Consider the following 23,935-nt stretch of genomic DNA (forward strand, 5'->3'; position numbering starts at 1 on the left):
CGTTTGTTTAAATAGTACACTTCTGAGCCGGTTAAATTTATCCGATTGTTTGTTTATTTAAATAGTACAAAGTGATTTAAAATAGGACGTTATTTCTCATTGGTGCAAAATTGAATAGGTCACTCAAATTCACCCCTTCGTTTGTTTAAATATTAGAACATGGTCTAGAAAAAACGGCATTTCTCATTGGTACAATATTCCTTCGTTTATTTAATTAGTCAAAGGCACATAAATTCTGAGGTAGTTGAAATGGCATTTCTCGTCGATAGAAAATTGAGTAGGTTCCCTTTGTTTCTTTAAATTCTCAGCTGGTTAAAATGGCATATCTTGCTTTCTTAGTCTATCCAAATTTTGAATAACCCAAACAGGTACAGAAATTCTAAGCTAGTTGCAAATGAGATTTCTCGTTGGTACAAAATTCAATAGGGCACTCAAATTTATTCCTCCTTCACATTTTCTCCTTGGTACAAAAATTTTCCGACGCTCAATCTACGAGTTATTCTGGTTTAAATATTTGAACTTTTTGGGGCATGTAGTTGCTGGTAACCAATTACTAAATGTGGAAACACCACCTCAATATGTTGCTTCGTTTACTAGTCTGATTTTTGACCTCCGTGGTAAGTACCTTTAGGACATGTAGTAGTTGGTGCCCGATTACTAAATGTGGAAACACCATCTCAATATGTGGATCCATTTTCGAGTTATTAGGTTTTAAGTATTTTGACCTTTGACCTCGATGGTCATTATTTTGGGGCATGTAGTACCTGATGACCAATTACTAGATTTGGAAACAACATCTCAATATGTGGGTTCGTTTTCGAGTTATTAGGTTTTAAGTATGTTGACCTTTGACCTCGATGATCATTATTTTGGAACTTGTAGTACCTGATGACCAATTACTAAACGTGGAAACACGACCTCAATATGTGGCTCCGTTTTCGTGTTATTAGGTTTTAAGTATGTTGACCTTTGACCTCGATGGTCATTATTTTGGAACTTGTAGTACCTGATGACCAATTACTAAACGTGGAAACACGACCTCAATATGTGGCTCAGTTTTCGTGTTATTAGGTTTTAAGTATGTTGACCTTTGACTTCGATGGTCATGATTTTGGAACTTGTAGTAGTTGATGACTAGTTACTAGATTTGGAAACAGCACCTCAATATGTGGATCCGTTTTCGAGTGATTAGGTTTTAAGTATGTTGACCTTTGACCTCGATGGCCACTATTTTGGAACTTGTGCCACCTGATGACCTATTACTCAATGTGGAAACGGCATCTCAATATGTGGCTCCGTTTTCGTGTTATTAGGTTTTAAGTATGTTGACCTTTGACCTCGATGGTCATGATTTTGGAACTTGTAGTGCTTGATGACCAATTACTAGATTTCGAAACAGCATCTCAATATGTGGATCCGTTTTCGAGTTATTAGGTTTTAAGTATGTTGACCTTTGACCTCGATGGTCATTATTTTGGAACTTGTAGTACCTGATGACCAATTACCAGATTTGAAAACACCATCTCAATATGTGGGTTCGTTTTCGAGTTATTAGGTTTTAAGTATTTTGACCTTTGACCTCGATGGTCATTATTTTGGGGCATGTAGTACCTGATGACCAATTACTAGATTTGGAAACAACATCTCAATATGTGGGTTCGTTTTCGAGTTATTAGGTTTTAAGTATGTTGACCTTTGACCTCGATGGTCATTATTTTGGAACTTGTGGCACCTGATGACCTATTACTCAATGTGGAAACACGACCTCAATATGTGGCTCCGTTTTCGTGTTATTAGGTTTTAAGTATGTTGACCTTTGACCTCAATGGTCATGATTTTGGAACTTGTAGTACCTGATGACCAATTACTAAATGTGGAAACAGCACCTCAATATGTGGATCCGTTTTCGAGTGATTAGGTTTTAAGTATGTTGACCTTTGACCTCGATGGCCACTATTTTGGAACTTGTGGCACCTGATGACCTATTACTCAATGTGGAAACACAACCTCAATATGTGGATCCGTTTTTGAGTTATTAGGTTTTAAGTGTCATAAAACGACGTATCCCTCATAAACTATAAGGCCCCGGTAAAAGTAGGTGTGGTATTGGTAATCAGCATGTCCGAAAACCCCCATATGCCGAGTTTCACCCAAATTGGATAAAATTGTCATAGAAAGGGTGTATGCCACAAAAACTATAGGACCAATTAAAAAATAAGTATGATATTCGTACTCAGCATGTTCGAAAACCCCCATATACAGAGTTTCATCCAAATCGGTTAAAATTATCATAGAAAGGACGTATCCCACATGAACCATAAGACCCAGGTAAAAATAAGTGTGGTATTGGTAATCAGCATGTCCGAAAACCCCCATATGCCGAGTTTCACCCAAATTGGATAAAATTGTCATAGAAAGGGCGTATGCCACAAAAAACTATAAGACCCAGGTAGAAATAAGTGTGGTATTCTTTACCAGCATGGTCGAATCGGAAATGTAAATGTTTCTGCGCATGCGTGTTATTTGTACTAAATCGGATTTGGCATACGCAACCAAGTGTGGGTGTATACTATGTTATTTAGGGGATGAAAAATAGGTCACAGTCTTTTATGACCTGCTTGTTGCACGTAGTCTGCTCTATTGAACCGGAACAGGCTGTAGTCTAGTGTAATTTTTCTGCGCATGCGTGCAATGTGTAATTAATTGGAAATTTAATTTTACTGTGCATAAGCAATCAAGTGTGTGTGTGTGTGTGTGTTGTTGTTGTTATTTTTTTATTCTCTGTTCTATTATGTTGCTATAAAGTGGTCGTAAAAGAGAAAACGGGGGTGTTATGTCTTATTTTATGTTTCTGCGCATAGCCATAATCTGCTGCTAAACTGGAACAATCTGCGGTCTGCTCTATTATGTTGCTATAAAGGGCCCGTAAAAGAGAACGGTGGTGTTATGTGTTATTTTATGTTTCTGCGCATAGCCGTAATCTGATCCTGAACTGGAACTGTCTGCGGTCTGCTGTGTGTGTTGTTATTTTTTTTAACGGCGGAATTGGAACAGTTTTGCGCATATGCGCAGTAGGTCAAAAATTGGTCTCAAAATGGAGGGCGAATACTCCCCCATTATTCTCTGCTTCTTATTTTATGTTTCTGCGCATAGCCGTAGTCTGCTCCTGAACTGGAACAATCTGCAGTCTGCTCTATTATGTTGCTATAAAGTGCTCGTAAAAGAGAACGGGGGTGTTATGTCTTATTTTATGTTTCTGCGCATAGCCGTAGTCTGCTCCTAAACTGGAACAATCTGCGGTCTGCTCTATTATGTTGCTATAAAGTGCTCGTAAAAGAGAACGGGGGTGTTATGTCTTATTTTATGTTTCTGCGCATATGCGCAGTAGGTCAAAAAATTGGTCTCAAAATGGAGGGCGAATACTCCCCCATTATTCTCTGCTATGTTGAAAAAAAAGTGCTCATAAAAGGGAACGAGTGCACCCCTGCTATGCTATATAGTCTCATGTTATATGTGCTATGTTATGTGTTCGTAAAGTGCTCATAAAAGGGAACGAGTGCACCCCTGCTATGTTAGATAGTCTTATGTTGTATGTGCTATGTTATGTGTTCGTACTCTCTGTGTAATATCTGCTATGATGAAAGTGCTCATAAAAGGGAACGAATACACCCCTGCTATGCTATATGTGCTATGTTAAATAGGTAGATGACGAATGTGTAATATGTGCTGCGTTATGTGTTCGTAAAGTGCTCATAAAAGGGAACGAATCTTATGTGGCATGTGGCAGGTGCGGTGATCCGGCGTCGACCGATCTGCGTCAAGGGGGCGAGGTCCCGCGCCAGCCAATCGGCGTAAACGGGGCGGGGTCCGCGCCCAGCCAATCAGCGGGGGTCCGCTGCCAGCCAGTCGGCGCAGTAGATAGGAGGTCGTAAAAGAGCGTGACCAATCGCCGTTAAGGGGGCGAGGTCCGGTACCAGCCAATCGGCGGGAGTCCCGCGCCGGCCAATCGGCGGGGTCCGCCGCCAGCCAATCGGCGGTCGTAAAAGAGCGTGACCAATCGGCGTCAAGGGGCGTGGCCGACGCCAGCCAATCAGCGTCAAGGGGCGTGGCAGGGGGCGTGGCCTACACCGACCAATCAGCGTGGAGGGGCGTGGCCGGGGGCGTGGCCAGCCAATCAGCGTCAAGGGGCGTGGCCAAGGGGGCGGGGTCACGTGACCTGCGCCAGCCAATCAGCGTCGAGGGTTTGCGCATGCGCAGTAGGAAAAAAAACACCCGCAAGTGTCCCCACTCTACTTATCGAGTAATTTTTAAGCAAATTGTCGGGAAAAATTTCACTGTCAAAGTAAACTATCTCTTTTGGATTTTTCTTTTCGGAACAAGCGAGTTATACCATATTGTAAGATTATTACAGAAAATATTTTTACTGAAATTAGAACAAATTTGTCTCAGTTATTACTGAGACAATTGTCCAAAAAAATCAACCCTTGAGAAAACCACTTCCTCTGTATGTTATCGGAATAAACTATTTATGCTCTATGTTAGTTTATTAATGAAATATTTCTTTACGAAATATGAACAAAATTGCCTGAGGCGTTAATGGGAAAAGCATCGGGGGAAAGCTCACCCTAAGATTAAGCTACTCCTTGGAACGAGTTGTCATATTGTTAGGTAATTAATGATACGTTTATTTATGAAATGCGGTTGAGAAAATTGTGCAAAAAGAACGCATACCATACAGTAAATTATACCATATATATTTTTTCAGAAAAATTATTCATATGTGGTGGAAATTTGTTAATAAAATATATATTTATCAAAAGTAAATAAAATCGTCACAGCTTTTTTTATTTGAGAAAATTGAATTATTTTAAATTTTAATCCTTCAGTAAATTACCCTTGCTTTTAGGTGTCGAAGGACGTAAAATTCGAAAGATATTATGTTATTAAAACGTTATGTCTAGAATTCGGTGCAGATACGTTGAACAGTATGGCCTCTGTTTGAGTGCGTGTAAAAGCGTGACGAACCGAGAGACAAATAGATGGACAGACATCGAAAAATCATTTTCTTTTCGATATGTAGGAGCCATGTAACTTGAATTTATTGAAATCTGGTATTCGGTTTTTATAACTATCACCACACTTTCTTCTTTCGTCGCTCGAATGTGAAAACGAATAGGCCTACACCGACACGTAATGTGATAATTTGTAATCCCAAAAATTTAATTTGTTATGTTTAATGTGTGGTTACTCTAGAAAAAAAAAGCTTATGCATCATTTTATTATGAGTTTCTCACGCTACTGTATAATTCGGCACGATTATAGTTAATATTCATGGCATCTTTTGGAAGCATTCGCGTTCCTCACAAAGAGAGCTGTAAAATTTAGTTTTGTTTAAAGAAAGCACTCTTGATTTTTTTTCACACAGACTTGCATTTGTTGCACTTGTGGATATGAAACAAAAGGAGAGAGAGAGAGAGTCAGCACTTTAAAAAGAAACACACACACAGAAACACTAGAACAGTTTTTTTTCTTCATGACAACGAGCTATCGCTGTTACTGTGTTCCTCACGCTGTGTGTAAAGCTGCAGGTTGCTCTTGTTTTGTTTTTTCCTGTTCCTGACTCACAGACACTCGCAGTGAGTTGAAGCTGTGTAAAAACGGAGAGGGAACGGTTAAGCATAACATACCATAAACTAAAAACAATCGCTATTAGTAATAAATAGTAAGCTAATTCTGAATAAATACGTCATCAGAAAAACAAAAAGTTATTTCATTATTATATTATTTCGTTTCTTATTAACATAGAAATTATACACTTTTTACAATGTTTTGTAAAGAAAAAAAATGAACAGGACCGGATGGGATTCGATCTGGTGTCAAAACAGTATAAGAATTACTAGTCCGTCACTCTACCCACTTGACCACACAGACAACCTTTTGTTACCTGTCTTTTTCTTAAGAAATAAATACTCATGGCTATAGAGCATGTCACTTCCAAACTTAAGACAACAGTATTTCTCTTTGTTTACATATTTCCGTATAACATCTTGATTACAGAAGCTAATTTATATTTGGCAGACAATTTACACCCTAGATTTAAGCTAATAAATGCAATATTTTACTCCAATTTCCAAGTTCCTTGGTTCAGCTCTTCTTCTACCAATCTTGTTATTCCCTCTGCAATCGTGCTGTGCTACTCCAAAAATTCCCTCGAAAGCATTATTGCCAGTATACACAAAACCGAACATAATTTTGTTTTTTGCTTATATTTTTATTATATTTTTTGGAAATATCTCCTTAGATGGATTGCTTTCTATTATCTCCACGTACTAATAACTAAATTTTACCAATAAACATATGGAAAATGGAATAATTGCGAAAAATTGTGAGTTACAGTATACGCGCAATATTTTTTGCGCATGGGAGTACCTGTCACAGTAGAAATTTTAAAGGTAATTCAAATATGCACGGGATTTCCCTTGGATGTCAATGGGATGTTCTTGTCAGAGAACAATATTTGGATGACATCTGAATATCACAAAAAGGCCAGCAGTATCCTGCAGGAATCCTCCAGGAAGTCCCGTTTCTTGAACATAAACGGACATATAGATTTTACGGGATGTCTACGAGGACGTCAATTGGCAAAAATGAGACGTTACATTGATATCCTGGTATCTCACAATCGACGTATCATGCATGTCCGATGAATAACATCTCAAAGGTAACATAACTTACATCATTCCCATTTCGCCCATGGCACAGCACTGATTTTTTTATTGATATGTTCGCCAAATTAGTTCAACTTTTAAATTCAACATGATTCTGAATTCTCAATTCCCTTCTTTCCCCCACCTGTCCTCCGGCTGCGGCATTCATTAATAAATGTTTTTCGTTTTAGGTAAATTATGCAGTTTTCACACATTTTTAAAGTTATTAACTGCTTTCGTAGGAAAGTTAAAAATTTCAATTAAAATTTCAGGGAGTTTCGGGACTTTGCATCGTGATTCCTGTTGTGGGCAACCCTGGTTTAGCTATAGGCAACACTGATGTTATTATCATAGAAGAAGAAGAAATGAAATCTTCAAGTTTTACTTCCTAGGGGATATGTTAGCTAGGCTAAAGGAGACAGTGATGATACGAAATGAAGGAAATGGTGGAATGAAGAAAGTGAGAGGAAACGAGAGAAGCTCGAGAAAACCCACGCACACGGTGTTTGTCCACCACAAAGTCCACTTGGCACAAGCCGGAATCGAACCAGGGACCCCATAGCCAAAGATGAACTGAACACTCTACCAGTGAGCGACCGCGGCCCCTATCATAGAAGAGTTAGATGATTTTAAATTGAGGACATAGCTCCAAGAATAAACAACAGGTAAGTTGAGAAAGAAAAGAAAATGAAAAGAAATCTTTCAGTTTAACGTCCCACGATTATATCCTTTAATTAAAGGAGAAGGATGATTTAGGCAAGTGAATGATGATGGAAGAATTGGTAGAATAAAAAAGTGGGAGGAAATGGGAGTACTTCGAGAAAACTCATGGACACGATGTTGATCACCACAAACTTACTTGGCCGGGGAAAATTGGAAAAGAGACGAATCTTATATAAAGGTAACCAAGAAAGGTCTGTCGCTTTTTCACCCACCACCCTTCGAACATCGATATGTCACCTAAGACGTAAGTGGAAGATCAAAAACAGTCCCCATCAGCGTCGACGATCTTCTGCCAACGTTCTGGAAGGCCATGGATTCCATCGCTGAACTTGGTGGGCTGTGAAGCGAAGACGGTATCAAGTGCATTTTGCACCTCTACTAGGGATTTGAACTCGCGTCCTCTAAGGTAATTGTCCAAGGAATAGAACAGGTGATAATCGAACGATGTAATGTCCGGAGAGTATGACGGACGCAATATTGTTTCCCATCCAAGGCGTAGAATGGTGTTCCGGGTCATCTTAGCTACGTGGGGCTTTGCGTTGTCCTGTAACAGGAGGACCCATTTGCGATTCAGAAGTGCTGGATCCAGAGTTTTGAGTTTGTCTTGAACACGGCTCAACTGCTGGCAGTACACAGTTGTATTGATGCTCTCACCAGCTGGTAGCAGTTCCCGATGCACGATACCGCGAACAGTCCACCAAACACACAGGAGAACCTTCTTCTGGTGCAGTGCTGGTTTCGGCTGTTTTGGAACCGATTCTTGGGATGCTAATTAATGATGACGGCGCCGTAGAGTTTCGTACAGGATTCCTTTCTCATCACATGTCAACACCCTTCCAGAAATGGCTCCTTCCTCAGACGAGACAGCAAAGAAACACAGGTGTCTGCTCGCGTGGTGTCTGGCTCGGAGTCAAATCATGTAGGATCCATCGACCCAACTTGTAGTGCTTCCCAAGTTGATGGAGGTGCTGCCGAATGGTTTCTCCACTAACACTGAATTGTAGTCCCAGTTCCTTACTTGTCTGGCCACTGTTCGCTTCAATTGGTGCCTGAAAATAATCATTTTGTACATGTGTTGGTCTTCCGGCACGTGGTGCGTCTTCGAGTGTTTCATCACCTTCCTTCAACTTGTTGAACCACCGCTGCACTGTTCGCGTAGTCACGACACCATCACCAAAGGCCTGGCATATCTTCCGCCCCACTGCAGCGGCGTTTGACCCCAGTTTGAACTCATACAGCATACACGCTCTTATGATGCTCTGTGGAAGTCACATGTTCACTCTGTCCTTACGCAAGTTCACGGTGTAACTGAACTGCTACAACCAGGTAGTATATTGGATATACCCACACCAACAACTGAGTTTCGTCTTATCTCCATTCACATTCAACTCACATGTGAGGGCCACTTGAACACAGATCTCCACAAAAAGCGACAGATCTTTCTTGGTTACCTTTATACATAAGGATAAATACGGATAAGCGTTTGAAACGTATTTGGTTGTGGTTAATGTGAAAGTCCTATTTGCTAGCTCTTACCCTACATCTCAGTTTCCACTGAAGGAAACTGCGTTGAAGCGAAGTTTGATCATGTCAGTTCCATTTCTCTTGACAAATATTCAAAAGGACATCGAGTATGAGTAGCTGTTAATGGCCCAACGCTGCTTTCAACAACAGGAACTAACAAAAATCCACGAGGACTCCATCGGGGAATTTTACAGGAATGTCTGTATAAGGGATTACATGAATTCCCTTTTGACGTGCCATTCGCTCCATGTACAGTCTGCAGCAAAAGACCTGCAACATGAGCATGTAAGTTTATTGTGAAACTACGCCTAACAGCCAAGGGAATCAACATAAGTCTAAGTGGCACGAATCACGCCAGGAGAAACCTCGGCGTCACGTCCTGCACACTTATTTTGGAGCAAAAGACTTCGTCATGTTGCAGTTTTTTTTTCTGCAGACTGTACCTCACCGTTAACTTCGCCATGATGGGATGGCTTGTTCTGGTATGGATGATAGCGTGAGATGTGTCGCTGCTATACAGGGATGGAATATCCTGACTGTTGATGGTTCCAAAATGTCCGGTAACAAGCTGCATTGATTTTCAGCGTTTTTGTCCGCTCTGTGTAGCGTAAATTGTTATAGTAATAACCATCAACAACCATAGAGTCGCACGGAAAGTTTTCGAAACGATCTTCTGTCCTGTTAGCAGTGTTGCCAGATCTACTGATTTAGCAGGAGATCTCCTGATTTTTCTACGTTCTACTGATCTACTGCAAAAGAAAATGTAAAGTAAACAATCTCCTGCTTTTTCCTTACTTCGAGAAGTTAAAGAAATATATTATTATTAATATTGAATTTTCAATGTTTCCTCACATAAAAAGATGAAATTTCTCTGTTATAATACACAAATCTCTGTAGAGCATATAGTTATAGAGCTTTACTGTAAGGATACAACTGTATGTCATCTTCTATATGCATTATGGTTAGCGTTTTTATGACTTTCTGTAAGATTTACAAGTAAGTGTTGTTTAGATTGGGATTTGGGTTGGAAGAGTGGCTTAGATCATTTCTCCACGATCGTCAGCAAGAAATCCTATTACTCCACGATCACGTGTGACTGTACCATATAGCTACATTATCGCTACGTGCATGAAAAGACATTTTCCTACTGCACTTTGCTCTTTCACTACGTTTTACTTTACACACGTGTGTATCAAATAATAATAATATAAATCGGGACTTCTCCCTTTCATTTGCTCAACACAGTTCATCGGAAATTGAACTACTTGTTTTGACTACTGTGCCTGTAATAATGGCAAATTTTATTGCCCCTCCCCCGGATTTACATTCAAACGCCACCACTGTATGTGTCAACTGCTTTCTCCTGTTTTTTATCTTCGAATCTCCTGCTTTTCCAACTGACTGGTCTGGTAACACTGCCTGTTAGTGCAATCTTCGCACAGTAAAACACCTTAGTCACGTCAATAAATACGGTATGGCCTACACGGTTCTGCTTGCTGAAATTCTATCTTCACAGAAGAAGAAGAGGAGAGAAAGTTCAGACTTGAATTAACGTAAAAGATTTGGATTCTTAATCGAAATGGTCTTATCAAAATTTTGCGCTTCGGAACGCAACACAAATAATGCAGCAAGCAATTATAACTGCTACGCCAAAGGAGGGGGGGGGTCACTGTGGTTGTGGTAGTACGCTTACCCCTATGCGTAGGGTTGCTGGTTCGATATCCGACCAAGTAAGTTTGTGGTGGAAAACATTGTGTCTCTGTGCTTTTCGGAGTTCTCTCGTTTCCTCCCTAATTCTCATTCCACCAATTTTTCATCATCATTCACTTGGCTTAATCATCCTTTCCCTTAGCTTAAATGGCATAGTCATAGGATGTTAAACTGAAAATTTCAGTTTTTCATTGAGGCTATAACTGCTATGCCGACTATCGCAAACTAAAACGCAAATCGCTATGGAAAGAAGCTCTTGGACTTCAATAAAAACAACAAATCGAAGCTAATCTACAACTCTACCCTGTTTACACATCATTTACAAGTATACACGTGGCATTCAATGACAATATAATACCTAAAACTGAGGCGAAATCAGGACTTTTTTCTAAAACTTTCCAATTGAATGATAAAAATTTAAGAACATAGGTCAATTATTGGAAATTTAACCATCAAATTACACGTATTAGCAATGAACCTAATAAGTTTTGAAAGAAAAAAATAACTATCACTATGTAAATTAAAATAACTGAATTTTTAAGAAACACAATAGGGACATTTTCGTGCCCCAACTTTAGCTGAAGAAAAAAGTCGGGACTAGGACCAAAAAGAAACAATTGTCCCGACTAAATCGGGATGTCTGGTGGTCTTATCTGAAACAAGAAATGATTGTTCCTAATAGATTATAATCGCTAACGTAGCGCGTGCGTTTACTTAATTGGTTACAGGTTTACACGAAGCTTATAGCAGTTGTCAAGGCAACCATTTTTTTTTTTAGTGTTGTTAGTGTTAATCAACATTGACTCTAGTGGCCAATTAAAAAAAGAAAAAAAAAGATAAAAGACGAACACGAATTTTGTGTTTGCTTTTGTATATTGTTTGTTTATATGCACAGAGTCTATATTTTTTTTTTCTGCCTGTTCCCTTTAGATTAGAAAATTAAATGGGGTACATGAAGCTAAATACGTTAATTTCAACTTCAGTAAATTTGTCCAGAGCAGCTGTGTCAATTCAATTGGAAATAAACAACTACGCTAAGATGGCACTGCTTGAATGATTACGATGACAAAAACAAATGTCCCATTGCATGATGCAGGTGAGTAAAGGAATTATTAAATTGATAGAAAACAGAATTAGCTATTGTTTAGCTGTTCCTGTGTCGTAGAACAATTACATGCTTTTGTTTGTTGTAATTATTCTAAAGGATTTGATTCAGAGAGAGAGAAAAAAAGACAAATAGTTTGCAATTACCGTACTACTCTATCGATTGTATGGATGTAGCAGTGTAAGTACTTCATTTTTAACCACTAAAGAATTGCCTGATTGGAATTTCTTATAATAGAGTTTGGAAGCTTTATAAAATCATAGTTTTTCAAGAAAATTTTGGATTTTCACTTAGGAAATTCTTCTCTTACTTTAATTATATTAGATTTATGTTTAATATTTCAGTGCCGTGCAGTGGAATATCAGCGCCCTGGGCGAGAGTATACGACGGCGCCCCCGTACATATGAGTGAGGTCGACAGACAAGCCGCGAAGCGCCACCATGGTTGTTGCGAAGCGTAAGAAAATTTTTAAAAGTAAACTACTTTTCCTTGATTTTGAGCACTTTTTATTACTTCTTTCCTTCCTTTTTATATATTCAATGTGCACATGCATTTTCCTAAGATGAGTAACATTATAGAACCACTTCCTAAAGCAGGAAGAGAATTTAAGTACATATTAGTAGGTACTGATCTGTTGACAAGATTAGTTAAATTAATACCTTTATGTGAGACCACAAGTAAGTCCATTGCTAATGCATTTGTCGAAAAAATTACATTCCTATAAACTGATCCCTGATCCTGGTAAAATTAAATATTAGACTGAAAAATTCGTCTCTCTTTTTTCTTTCCATTCCTTTTCTTTCACCTTCCAAATTGTCTGCACCCTTATTTCGGCGCTCGGGGTCATCGCTCCTCTCTGCCCCCATGGCATGGCACTGTAGTATAATAGTAACATCATTATTTTTGAAACGAAGCAAGCTTTCAAATGATACCAGAAGATATCTCCCAGATGCATGCGCGTCCCTGGAAATTTTTTCTTGAAAGGGGTCCAAATTTTGAGTGGCTACAATACTATGTCGATGTAGTATTGAACCAGTGTTATTCTGCATCCGAAAAGACAACAAGTAACTGTTACATACTGTTCCACCTATATTCTCAGAAACGATATATAACGGTTATTTTTATAACAAGAAAAAATTCAAAAGTGTAAGATCAAGTCTTTATGCTATATCAATAATTTTTCTGCGGAATCAGGGGTGAAAGTGGATCTAAAAAGGTAGGGTGACGACAGATAGCGGCATGATATCACGCCGTTCCCTGCCTATCTTTGCCTATTGTAATCTTTAAGGAACTGGGGGGACGCCGTAGACATTTCTTCGAGGTTGGGGGACGGGGTCTCCGCGTTCCCCTTCACTTTTATCTCTGTGCGGAACTAATATAGTTTTATACAGGAAGTGTACAAATGTAAATGGGGTCTTTGGGGGAGGGATCCGGATCCGCTGGATCCCGCGAGTGAATGCGCCCCCCTGCTCAGATGCAAAATTCAGTAGAAATTATTTGGGCATCCTTCCATCAAGAATTTTCAAGAATATAAAATAACATATTTGGACACACCTATCGATCCTCCACGAAAGGTACCCCCCCAAAAAGAAAATCCATTACCTCGAGATTTTTTTTTTAATTAGTATGCTCTTGTCGCGCTCTAATTAACTTAGATTTATGGTTTATACCGGTACCTCATTGTCTTTAGACAAATCACACACATGCTCACGATTCATAATTCGGGGAAGTCCAGGAAATTTCAAGACATTTCTGGGAAATATATGTTGTTAGAAATTCAGACGCCCCTACTGGGTTCCAGGGTCAAGTACGGTACCTACATTAAATGTATGTACTACGCCAAAACTATTACACATCCTAGATTATAGTTTTTGTCAAGTTTCATTGAAAAAATGAAATGGAATTTTGAGTTTTACGTCTCACGCTTATCCTCCTCGGTCCCAGCAATTTTTTTGGGTAGAAATGTTATGTTCTAATATTATAATTACTTTCGGTTGTATACCCTGTTAGCCAATTTTCAGTTATTCTTTCTTATATCTTTGTCATCTGTCCGCTGAGTGCATGTCGCCTATAGGCGACATGGGGACTCAGTGTATACATAATGTATAATTAACATGTCGCCTATTGGCGACACGGGGTCCGAGGAGGTTATGCCGGCTAGGCTAAAGGAAACAAAGAAGATGAGAAATGAACGAAATGGTGGAATGAAGAAAGTGGGAGGAAACGGGAGAACTCTGAGGAAACCCACGCATACGGTGTTTGTCCACCACAAAGTTCACTTGGCGGGAGCAGGGTTTGAACCCGGGACCCCATGAATCAGAGGTGAACGCTCTACTACTGAGCCACCGCGGTCCCTCAAGTTTCATTGACGTAGGATTAGTAGGTATGAATATAAAGAAAGTTTTCAAACCAAAAATTATTATTATTATTATTATTATTATTATTATTATTATTATTATTATTATTATTATTATTATTATTATTATTATTATTATTATTATTATTATTAATTTTACAAAGTATGATTTTTTTGGGAGAGGGAGGACAATAGAGGGACATGGAGAGAGTTACAAAGTATTGTTTTCATGTCTAAGACTGAAGGATTGTATAACCCCCACTTAACGATGTAAGAACATGTATTTTTCTAAATACAAATTCAATTACAACATCTTTCTAAGGCCACTGTCATATGCAGGGTCACTCATCTTAAAAGGGTTAGGTATGCGATTGTAAATATCATGAGCAGAATTAGGTGATATTCGCTGGGTGACATATGTAGAAAAAGAGACAAATATTCAGAAGTAACTGGGATGGAAATAGGGGCTCAAACCTTATTGAAAAAATGTCATTTTTCTATTATATTTTCCTACTGAATGGGACTACTGCGATGGTTTTGTAATTCTTACAAGCAAGAGGCCACGAATATAAGACCCTTAGCGAAAAGTATGCTAATTAACCCATTGACATATGTTGTTAAATAAGTATATGGGAAAAATATTTAATGCATGAAAACGTTGCAGTTTGATTGTCATTTAGTTTGTTATCATCACATTTGCTTTATATAGTTACAATAAGCATCTCGCAGCGTGCAAAGGGGCTGTAACGTCATTAAAATGGTAGCTTAAATGCGCGTCAACTAAATAATTCTGTTGGTATAACAATGTATATATTTGGTTTTCTGAGTGTCTGAACAAATAGGCTTTTTTGATTCCTTTTCTTTCTTTATTACTTATAATTCAATCTAGACCATGAGCAAAAGTATGATTATGTTTTATGTCTGTTATCGATAAATCTGTTTACTTCCTTTTCCTATTTTCTGCATTGAAACACTATACTCGCTGGATACCAATTTGTTTCGTTACGAGTAAAATGAGGTATGACTAGTGCTATTGTGTACGAGGACCACTATTTATATTTTGAGCCTTGGCAACACTGATTGTAGTTAGGCGCTATTTTTTGTTTGCATAGAAACGTTTGAAATTGTTTACCATAATGTACTTTAACCCTTTCACTGTGGAAGGCGACGGAAAAAAATTTCCCTAACCTGCGAATGTCGATTACAGTCGACGTGTTAAAATTTGTCTGTATCTTGGGTTTGTCGATTGTAGTCGCCAAAGGTTTTCTGTGTGATTTCTATTGTTTATCGAAAACAATAGAACACAAACAAAAATGAACGGTACAACTTTGGCGACTACTCTCGACAAAGCCAAGATACGGACAAACAAATTTTAACACGTCGACTATAGTGGACATTCGCATGTTAAGGAAATTTGGTTCTGTCGACAAAAATCGACTTCCTCTGTGAAAGGGTTAAATGTTTTGTCAACAGCTTTATTTGTGTTGTTTACGTTGACTTGAAGATTGCGTGACAACAGAAAAATGGAATTAACTCGTGAAAATTTTCATGAGGTGATTTATTACGATTTTCAACGTTATGAAGACAAGGGTGCATCGATCAACTTACTTCCACATTCGGCGATGAAGCCCCATCCTTTGCCATTCTGAAACGCTTTTATAACTATTTTACTCGTGGCCACCATTCACTCACTGACGAAATTCGCAAAGGTCGTCCAAGATCAATTGTTATTCAAGAAAACATTGATGCTGTGCAAAAACCGAATACTGCAAGATCGTCATGTGACATACTATAAGATTGAGGTTACCCTAGGCATTAGTTCCACCAGCGTATATAAAATATTACATGATCATTTAGCTGTGAGAAAGATTTGTTCTTGTTGGATCCCACATAATTTGACAAAAACTCAAAAAGAATTTCGCGTAGACTGGTGCACACAAATGCTCAATAAATACAATGGCGGTGCTTCAAAAAACGTATATAAGATTGTAACAGGTGACGAATCATGGATATATGCATATGAGCCGGAATGTAAACAGCAGGAGACTGTATGGGTTTTTCAAGATGAACTCAATCCAACAAAAGTTGTTCGTGCTCGAAGCACATCGAAACAAAAGGTCGCCTGTTTTTTTTTTTTTTTTTCAGGAAAACTGGTCATGTGGCAACTGGACCTTTAGAGGAACGGTCAACTCTGAATGGTATACAACAGTTTGTTTGCCGGAGGTCTTTGGTCCAATGCGAAAAACAAACAAGCGCCATCGGATCATTCTTCATCAATACAATGCGAGCTCTCACACATCTCGTCTAACAACCGACTATTTGAACACTCAAAGAATCGAATTGATGGGTCATCCGCTGTACAGTCCTGATTTGGCACCCAATGACTTCTTCTTGTTCCCGAATATCAAGAATAAGTTGCGTGGACAACGGTTTTCTTCGGCGGAAGAAGCCGTTATAGCGTTCAAAAACCATATTATGGAGGTGTCTCATGAAAATTGAAAAAATGCTTTGACAAATGGTTCGAACGAATGCAAAAATGTATTGATCATCAAGGAGAATATTTCGAAAAACAATAAATCAATTTTCAATGACAAATTACCGGTACTGTTCTTTCATTGTTAGACTCAAAATATAAATAGTGGACCTCGTCCTATGAAATATAAATATATCCATTTCAAGCGTTTTGTGTATCAAGTACTGGGGAAAACAAATCTTTAAAATAAATAATAAAGTAGCTCAATTTCAGACAATTGCAACTACGTCTAGTTTCCAAGACAATGTGCTATCTTGAAGTGACGGGAACGTATCAGCAGAGCAGGAGCGCACCCAGTGGGAGATATACCGGATGGGGATCCTTCCCCACACTTTGTAACTCGAATTACATTTCTACACTTTTCTTAATAAAACTATACACGTTTAGCAGAGAATGACTGATGTAGCATGAAGATTTGATCTTAGACTTCACCTGTACTCTTTCTATTCCTTAGAAAAAAAAAGTTTCACAATTTTTCCTGAGAATACAGGTTGCAGTGCTTAAAAGTTACTAATAATCTTTTCGGATGCAGAAGAATACCAGTTCAATACTACATAGACGTAGTGGCTTGTACTATTGGATCCCCCCACCCTTAAACTTTGGACCCTTTCCCAACAAATATTTCTACATGAACGACTGGAGCAATCAACTACGCTTTATTGCTCGCAAAGTTGTAACAGTTTTCAAGATAGGAAGGCCGGCCAGAGCACTAGCGGATCCAGACGGATCTTGGCTGGGGATGGGTTACCACAATGATGAACGTAGGCTGGAGGTATGGAAAACAAATTTACATCTAAAGCAGAATAAAGTGTATATATATATATATATATATATATATATATATATATATATATATATATATATATATATATATATATATATGATTGTGTGTGTAAGGGACTGAAAAAGTCGAGGCGCCAGGTCGCCATAGCGACTGGAAATACGAGTTTGGCGCACAGAGAATATAAGAGCAAAATATGTAGGCCTATGTAATACATTGGATTTGTTATTTTGACGCCTAGTATTGAGAACTAGTGCCTAGGGCAGAAGAACATTTTTCGAGTACTGTATATATATATATATATATATATATATATATATATATATATATATATATATATACAGTGCAGTAGTCCTAAAATTTTGGCAAGGTATACGCTGTTTTGTGAACGTCTTTGATTGGGATAAAAGATATACGACACAAAAGACATATAGGGTGGCCCAAAAGTAGGTATACACTCCTACATTGATCAAGTATAACATTCTAGCTTATGGGCTTATTTGTTTCGGCTGTCCCAGGCTTTAAGGTATAAGTAAAAGACATTAAGAACAAGTAATAAAGAAGCTAGCTCTACCTGTTTGATAACAATAAGAAATGATATGAAATACAGTGAGCAGATCAGTACAGGACTGTATACCTACTTTTGGGTCACCCTGTGTTACTTGTGACTCTACTTCCATCGATGGTCATTAGTAAAACACGGTCATATAGCATAAAGTTAGTTTAGAAGAGGTCTGGTAGATCTATTTATGAATATGTACTTAGATATAAAATATTTACTAAACTAATCCCTTTAGTTTGTAACAAAAATTTCCACTGTAGATGATCAGAAGGACATAAAGAGAAGGAACTTACCTTGAAGCAAACACAAAGCGAGAAAGGCAGTGTGAGAAACACAAGTATCCAGGAAAGGATAGTTAATATAAAGCCACAACAACCAACATCTCCATCGCTTTCATCGGCTGAAAAGATCAAGGAAAAGCAACATTATATATAGTTGAATTCACTTTTCTCTTTATATTCTTTATATGTGCGTATAGAGTAACATTGCAAATACATGATGCATATATGGGAAAAAAACATTTAAAAAATTTTTAAAAACGGCGAATACATTTTGGTATGTTTACAATATTTCACTATGGTAACAAGACCATACTAATATTATTCTCACTAGTAAACGAAATTTTATTTAACTTCGTTAATACGCATAATAATATCATTCATATGTTACATTTTTATGCGGTATAATAGTGATGCTGTGTATTGTAGACTTATTATTTTTTTTAAAAAAAAAAATATGTTTCCATCGCCTTATACTTTACCAATTTCACTATATTTGATTTTAAAAAAAATCAGAAATCTTTCCACGAAATTTGCAAGAGACATATTTTTAAAATGAGGGTTGGAGATAAACTAATTCCCTTATTATAGACGGATTTCAATCCCAAGCAGTATGGATTTGGGAGTTGAGTTGAGTTGATTTTCAATTTAGCATCCATTACAGCAGCGAGGCTATATGAGACGTGGACCTATAGTTTAACGTGGAAATCTGAACCATATGAGCTCCCGCCGGGTTATCGAACACGAGTCTTCTACGCCAAACGTGCGACGCAAATCGCTTAGCCACGAGAGTGCTCAGTACGGATTTGAGAAGGTTTCATACAACATATACGTCATATTCTATCAACATTCAATAATTTTGATGAAAACTGTCGTGGGATATACTTTTAAATTGCGGGACAGAGGAAAGGGAGAAGTTAATTCACTTCTCATTTTCGACTGATTCTAAACTGAAGGATAAGGTATGATTGGGAAACCTCATAAACGTATATTTAACCAAAATTAAATATGTACAGCGTGTCCCAGGAGGAAGGGGTAATATTTTGGGAAATGGTAGTATGGGTGAATCTAAGCAAAAATGTTCATATGAACATGGGCCCTAATCTCAACGGTTTGAGAGCTACAGGTTGTCAACCATTTTCGACTTTATGTTGCTTATTGCTCACCCTGTATTTATTCTACAGAGGTAAGACATAGTGGATTTGAAAGGTGATGGAACGGCCTTTCCAACGGTATGCAACATGTAGCAGTGGTGTCTTTGGAAGATTAGTTGTTATGGAATATTTGGGAATCAGTGTTGCCATCCAATTTCTTTAGATAACCTTAACTTTCCCAAATTTCCCTCAATAGCTTTCCTTCCAAAGATATCACTGCTGATGCTGCATACCGTTGGAAAGGCCATTTCATTATCTTTCAAATCCTTTATATCTCGCCTCTGTAGAATAACTACTGACTGACCAATACGCAACATAAAGTCAAAAGTGGTTCACAACTTGTAGCTCTCAAACCGTTGAGATTAGGACCAATGTTTATATGAACTTTTCTGCTTAGAATCACCCATACTACCATTTCCCAAAATATTGCCCTTTCCTCCTGGGACACCCTGTATATACACAATATATATTTTAGGGAAATTTCGTGAACATACTTGTTTAAATTATATTGGTGGTGCGGGTAGGGGTAAGAAATCCATTATATATTCCTCACAGAGTTTAGAAGAAATCAGACAAAACAGATATACTCTGCTACTTAATAGTGTATTTTTTTTTAAATACATCATCTTCACAGGTATTCTACTATTAAGGAAAACTGTTAGATGTCAGATATCCTGCAACGGCATGATGTAACATCTAAAAGCAATGCGTATGAAGCATATGGATAACATATGCTCCATACTGATTTCTGTAGTAAGCAAGAGGATTCCGTATATTTGTACAATATACCGCTGTCCGGAGAACGGATTTTTCTCAGTGTAGTCAATATCCCAACTAGTTCCTCTTCTTATTTTCAATTACATATGAAATTGTTCTTTTCTCCTCCCTCACCATTTGTAACACCATCTCATTCTTTTTCCGCTCGATACAGCAATTTTCTTCATTCTTCTCCATGCATACAGTAAATAAATAAATAAATAAATAAATAAATAAATAAATAAATAAATAAATAAATAAATAAATAATCTATTTTAGTAGAATAAAAACTATCAACTGCATCAGATCGGCATGGAACATCATACATCTTTAAGTCATAAAAATCCGTTTCTCTCAATTTTTTTGGCGAAAACAGTGCATGAGAACTTACCTCCATGTATCTCATTTTGTTCAGCTTGACGTGATCTATCGATCAATATTTATTTTACCTTTGGACAATATTACAATTAAATAGAAAAATTAAGTTTAAGAGTTAATCATTATTTTGTGCTTTATCTCAATAACCATGCTGTTGTCTTATGAAAAGCTTTGGTAAAGGCTATACTTTGGTATCAATTTTATCTTAATATTCGTCGTGCTTATCGTACAGTGTCAATTTGTAACTTTACAAATCTAATATAAATAAAATAAGGAGTTTGTTTGTGTGTTTGTCTGTCCGTGTGCAGCCTGGAGACCAGACGAGTGGACCGAGAGTTACAAAAATTTGGTCACGGGTACCTTAGTCCAGGCCCAAATCAAGATGAAGCGTTTTTTTTTTTTAAATTTCGAACCAGTGGGGTGTCAGGGGGGCGTTTACCGGGATATTTAAAAGTAGTAGAAAGTGATCGATATTAGTATCGAATTCATAGTTAGTGCGGTCGCTGAGATCAGTGGTGAAACTCAGGTTGCATTAACTTCCAAATTCACCCTATTCGGCTGCGGACCGGGGGCCACCAGGATGAGAAACTGAGACATGTAAAAGTAATCCAAAATGACCGATATTAGTGCCAAATCCATAGCTTTTGTGGTCGCTGAGATCAATGGGGACACTTCCATTAGCGAAGACTTTCAAATTCAGTTAATCATTGTATCCGGGCCGGGGGTCAGCGGGGGTTAGGGATACCGAGACGTGTAAAAATAGCCCAAACTGACCGATATTAGTGTCAAATTCATAGTTTTCGCGGACGTTGAAATGAGTGCTGATACTCCCACAGGCGTTGACTTCCAAATACAGTCCCATGCGAAAAATGGGTATATTCAGCTAGTAAATAAATAAATAAATAAATAAAATTGTTTACGAAAAATATTCAGGAAGATCTAGTTACCCATATAATTTTGTACAGCCCAATGAAGTTTATTGATTAGTATCATCTCTCATCTTAGAACACTTTTTTTCTCGTTAAACACTAATGTTAATGTAGAATTTCAGTGTATCAATGTAAACACAACATTATTTCTTTTACTCTTTCTCTATAGCTATTGAAAATTCTTTAGTGTGATAAATATTGAGCAAATATAAATATTGGGACGGAAGAGGTCGTCTACCTACCTCCCATCCAATAAGAAATCGATTTCTTCCAGACACCAATATTCCATTGATATTGCAAAATCGTTAGTTTGCATTTCATAAAAGAACTGAATTTTTACGTATAATATTGTGTAAGATCTGTATTTTGCTTTATAACCTGCTCTTTCGCATTCTGTTTGAGATACACTGTAAAAAGAGAATTATTCAATGTGTAAGCAAATGAACGAACTCTTATCAAGCATGAATGAGTTACAATTGTTAACACGCTAGTATAAAATGCGTCGCAGTGGCGATTTAACATGTTTACATTTCACAACCAACCAACTGTTAGCCGCCCCATTTTTCACCCTCAATTACTCTTTTGCACTTATTTTTATTTTCAATAAACATTGGAAAATATAAAATACTAGCCGTAAGCGTGCGACGTTACCGGGTTTTAATTCAGTCTGGGTAAAAAGAGAGGAAGAAGAAGACCCTTAAACTTTATACGCCCGCCAGGGATTTAAACGTAATCGTAGATTCTCGCGTTGGGAGCCCTGGTGACCCCCTAATTATTACAGAGTCATGATTGATACATCGTTGGAAAGCTTATAGAATACAGATTCCAACGAGGTAACATTTGTGCAGACCAATTCAGCGAAAAGATATCTTGTCTTATATGGAACCATCTTGAAAATAAATGTAAATTAAGTCGAAAAGCTGAGACAAAAGAAATGGCCAACCCCTTTGCCCTCCCTTCTTCCACGGGAGATCTAGGGAGCCGCCCCCCCTAAGTTTTTCCTGGCCTCCCTCTAAAATTTCCACGGTAGGCTTGCAAATGAACTATAATATGGTGATAGACTATAATGTGGATGGATCGGGTCCCCCTAACTTCTACCGGCCCCTCCTTAATTTTTGGTCTGGCTACCGGCCTGCACCCATATAAGCAACAAGTGCACATACAGAGTATTGCCATATAGTGGATTACTTCATTGCTTCACATACCAATTTTTATGTGTGTACCCCCAAGGAAAATGGCCCCCAGAAACAATACAAAATACAAAAAGATACAACATTAATTTACCCACCACCGTGTTATCCCCGCACACACACACACTCACTCATACATCGATTTTAAGCTTCATCCTTCAGAAATACATTGATACCCAAATGAATTCTCTAGCTTGATTAGGGGCTGAGCTAATAATGTTTAAATCCTTGACACAGCAATTGCGTCGATGGGCATTTAAATTTTAAAGAAATGTCCCCACAACCAATTCATCACCGGAGTATTTATCCTGTTATGTAAACCTGCAATGTTGATATCCTCTGTTATGTAACCAATTCATTACCCGGTTATGTAAGCCCACATAACCAATGTGTAATGTCAGTTCCATACAGACAAACCTTTCTTTAAAGAAAAAACCAGAAACCAGTAAATTTTGATGCACGCCACTTCCCACCCGAGTAAAAAAAAAAAAAAATGTTAAAAAAAACTGCATCTTATGTGATTAGATATGGTGAAAATTTATTTGTTTACAACATTTGGTCTCTGTATGTACTTCCTTTTATGCGACGAGTTTATGATAGACATACACACTATTTTATTATGATTAGATACTTGTGACACTTGAGCTTAATAAGAGGCGCACACACTACCATATATGATACTACTTTTTGAAACATTTTTCGTCGTACTTTCTTCTAAGTAAACACCTTGATCAGACTGATTTATTGCTTCCACAATATTATTAGGATCAAGCAAGTGGGCCTTATATGATTGAAATGTTATTAGGATCCCACAAGTGGGCTTTATAAGATTATAATATTATTAGGATCACGTTAGTGGGTTTTACAAGATAGTAATGTTATTAGGATCACGCAAGTAGGCCTTATAAGATGTAATGTTAGTAGGATCGCGCTAGTGGGCCTTATAAGATTGTAATGTTAGTAGGATCACGCTAGTGAGCCTTATAAGATTGTAATGTTAGTATGATCACGCTAGTGGGTCTTATAAAATTGTAGTGTTAGTAGGATCACGCTAGCGGGCCTTATAAGATTGTAATGTTAGTAGGATCACGCTAGTGGGTCTTATAAAATTGTAATGTTAGTAGGATCACGCTAGTGGGTCTTATAAGAGTGTAATATTAGTAGGATCCGCTAGTGAGCCTTATAAGATTGTAATGTTAGTAGGATCACGCTAGTGAGCCTTATAAGATTGTAATGTTAGTAGGATCAC

At 37.8% G+C, this 23,935-nt stretch overlaps 1 protein-coding gene across 4 annotated transcripts in view; it reads right to left on the reverse strand.

The window, feature by feature from the left end:
* Window positions 1–23,935, reverse strand: part of LOC145690198 (band 7 protein AGAP004871) — a 402,706-nt gene that overhangs the window by 67,678 nt on the left and 311,093 nt on the right. For all 4 annotated transcript variants that reach the window (XM_081764850.1, XM_081764849.1, XM_081764848.1 and 1 more), the window contains one exon: window positions 18,295–18,401. In XM_081764850.1, the coding sequence (XP_081620976.1) occupies window positions 18,295–18,401 (107 nt within the window). The remainder of the gene's footprint in view (window positions 1–18,294; window positions 18,402–23,935) is intronic.

The sequence above is a fragment of the Thermobia domestica genome, chromosome 7 (assembly GCF_964235325.1).
Source record: "Thermobia domestica chromosome 7, izTheDome1.hap1.1, whole genome shotgun sequence".
In the NCBI taxonomy this organism is placed as follows: domain Eukaryota; kingdom Metazoa; phylum Arthropoda; class Insecta; order Zygentoma; family Lepismatidae; genus Thermobia; species Thermobia domestica.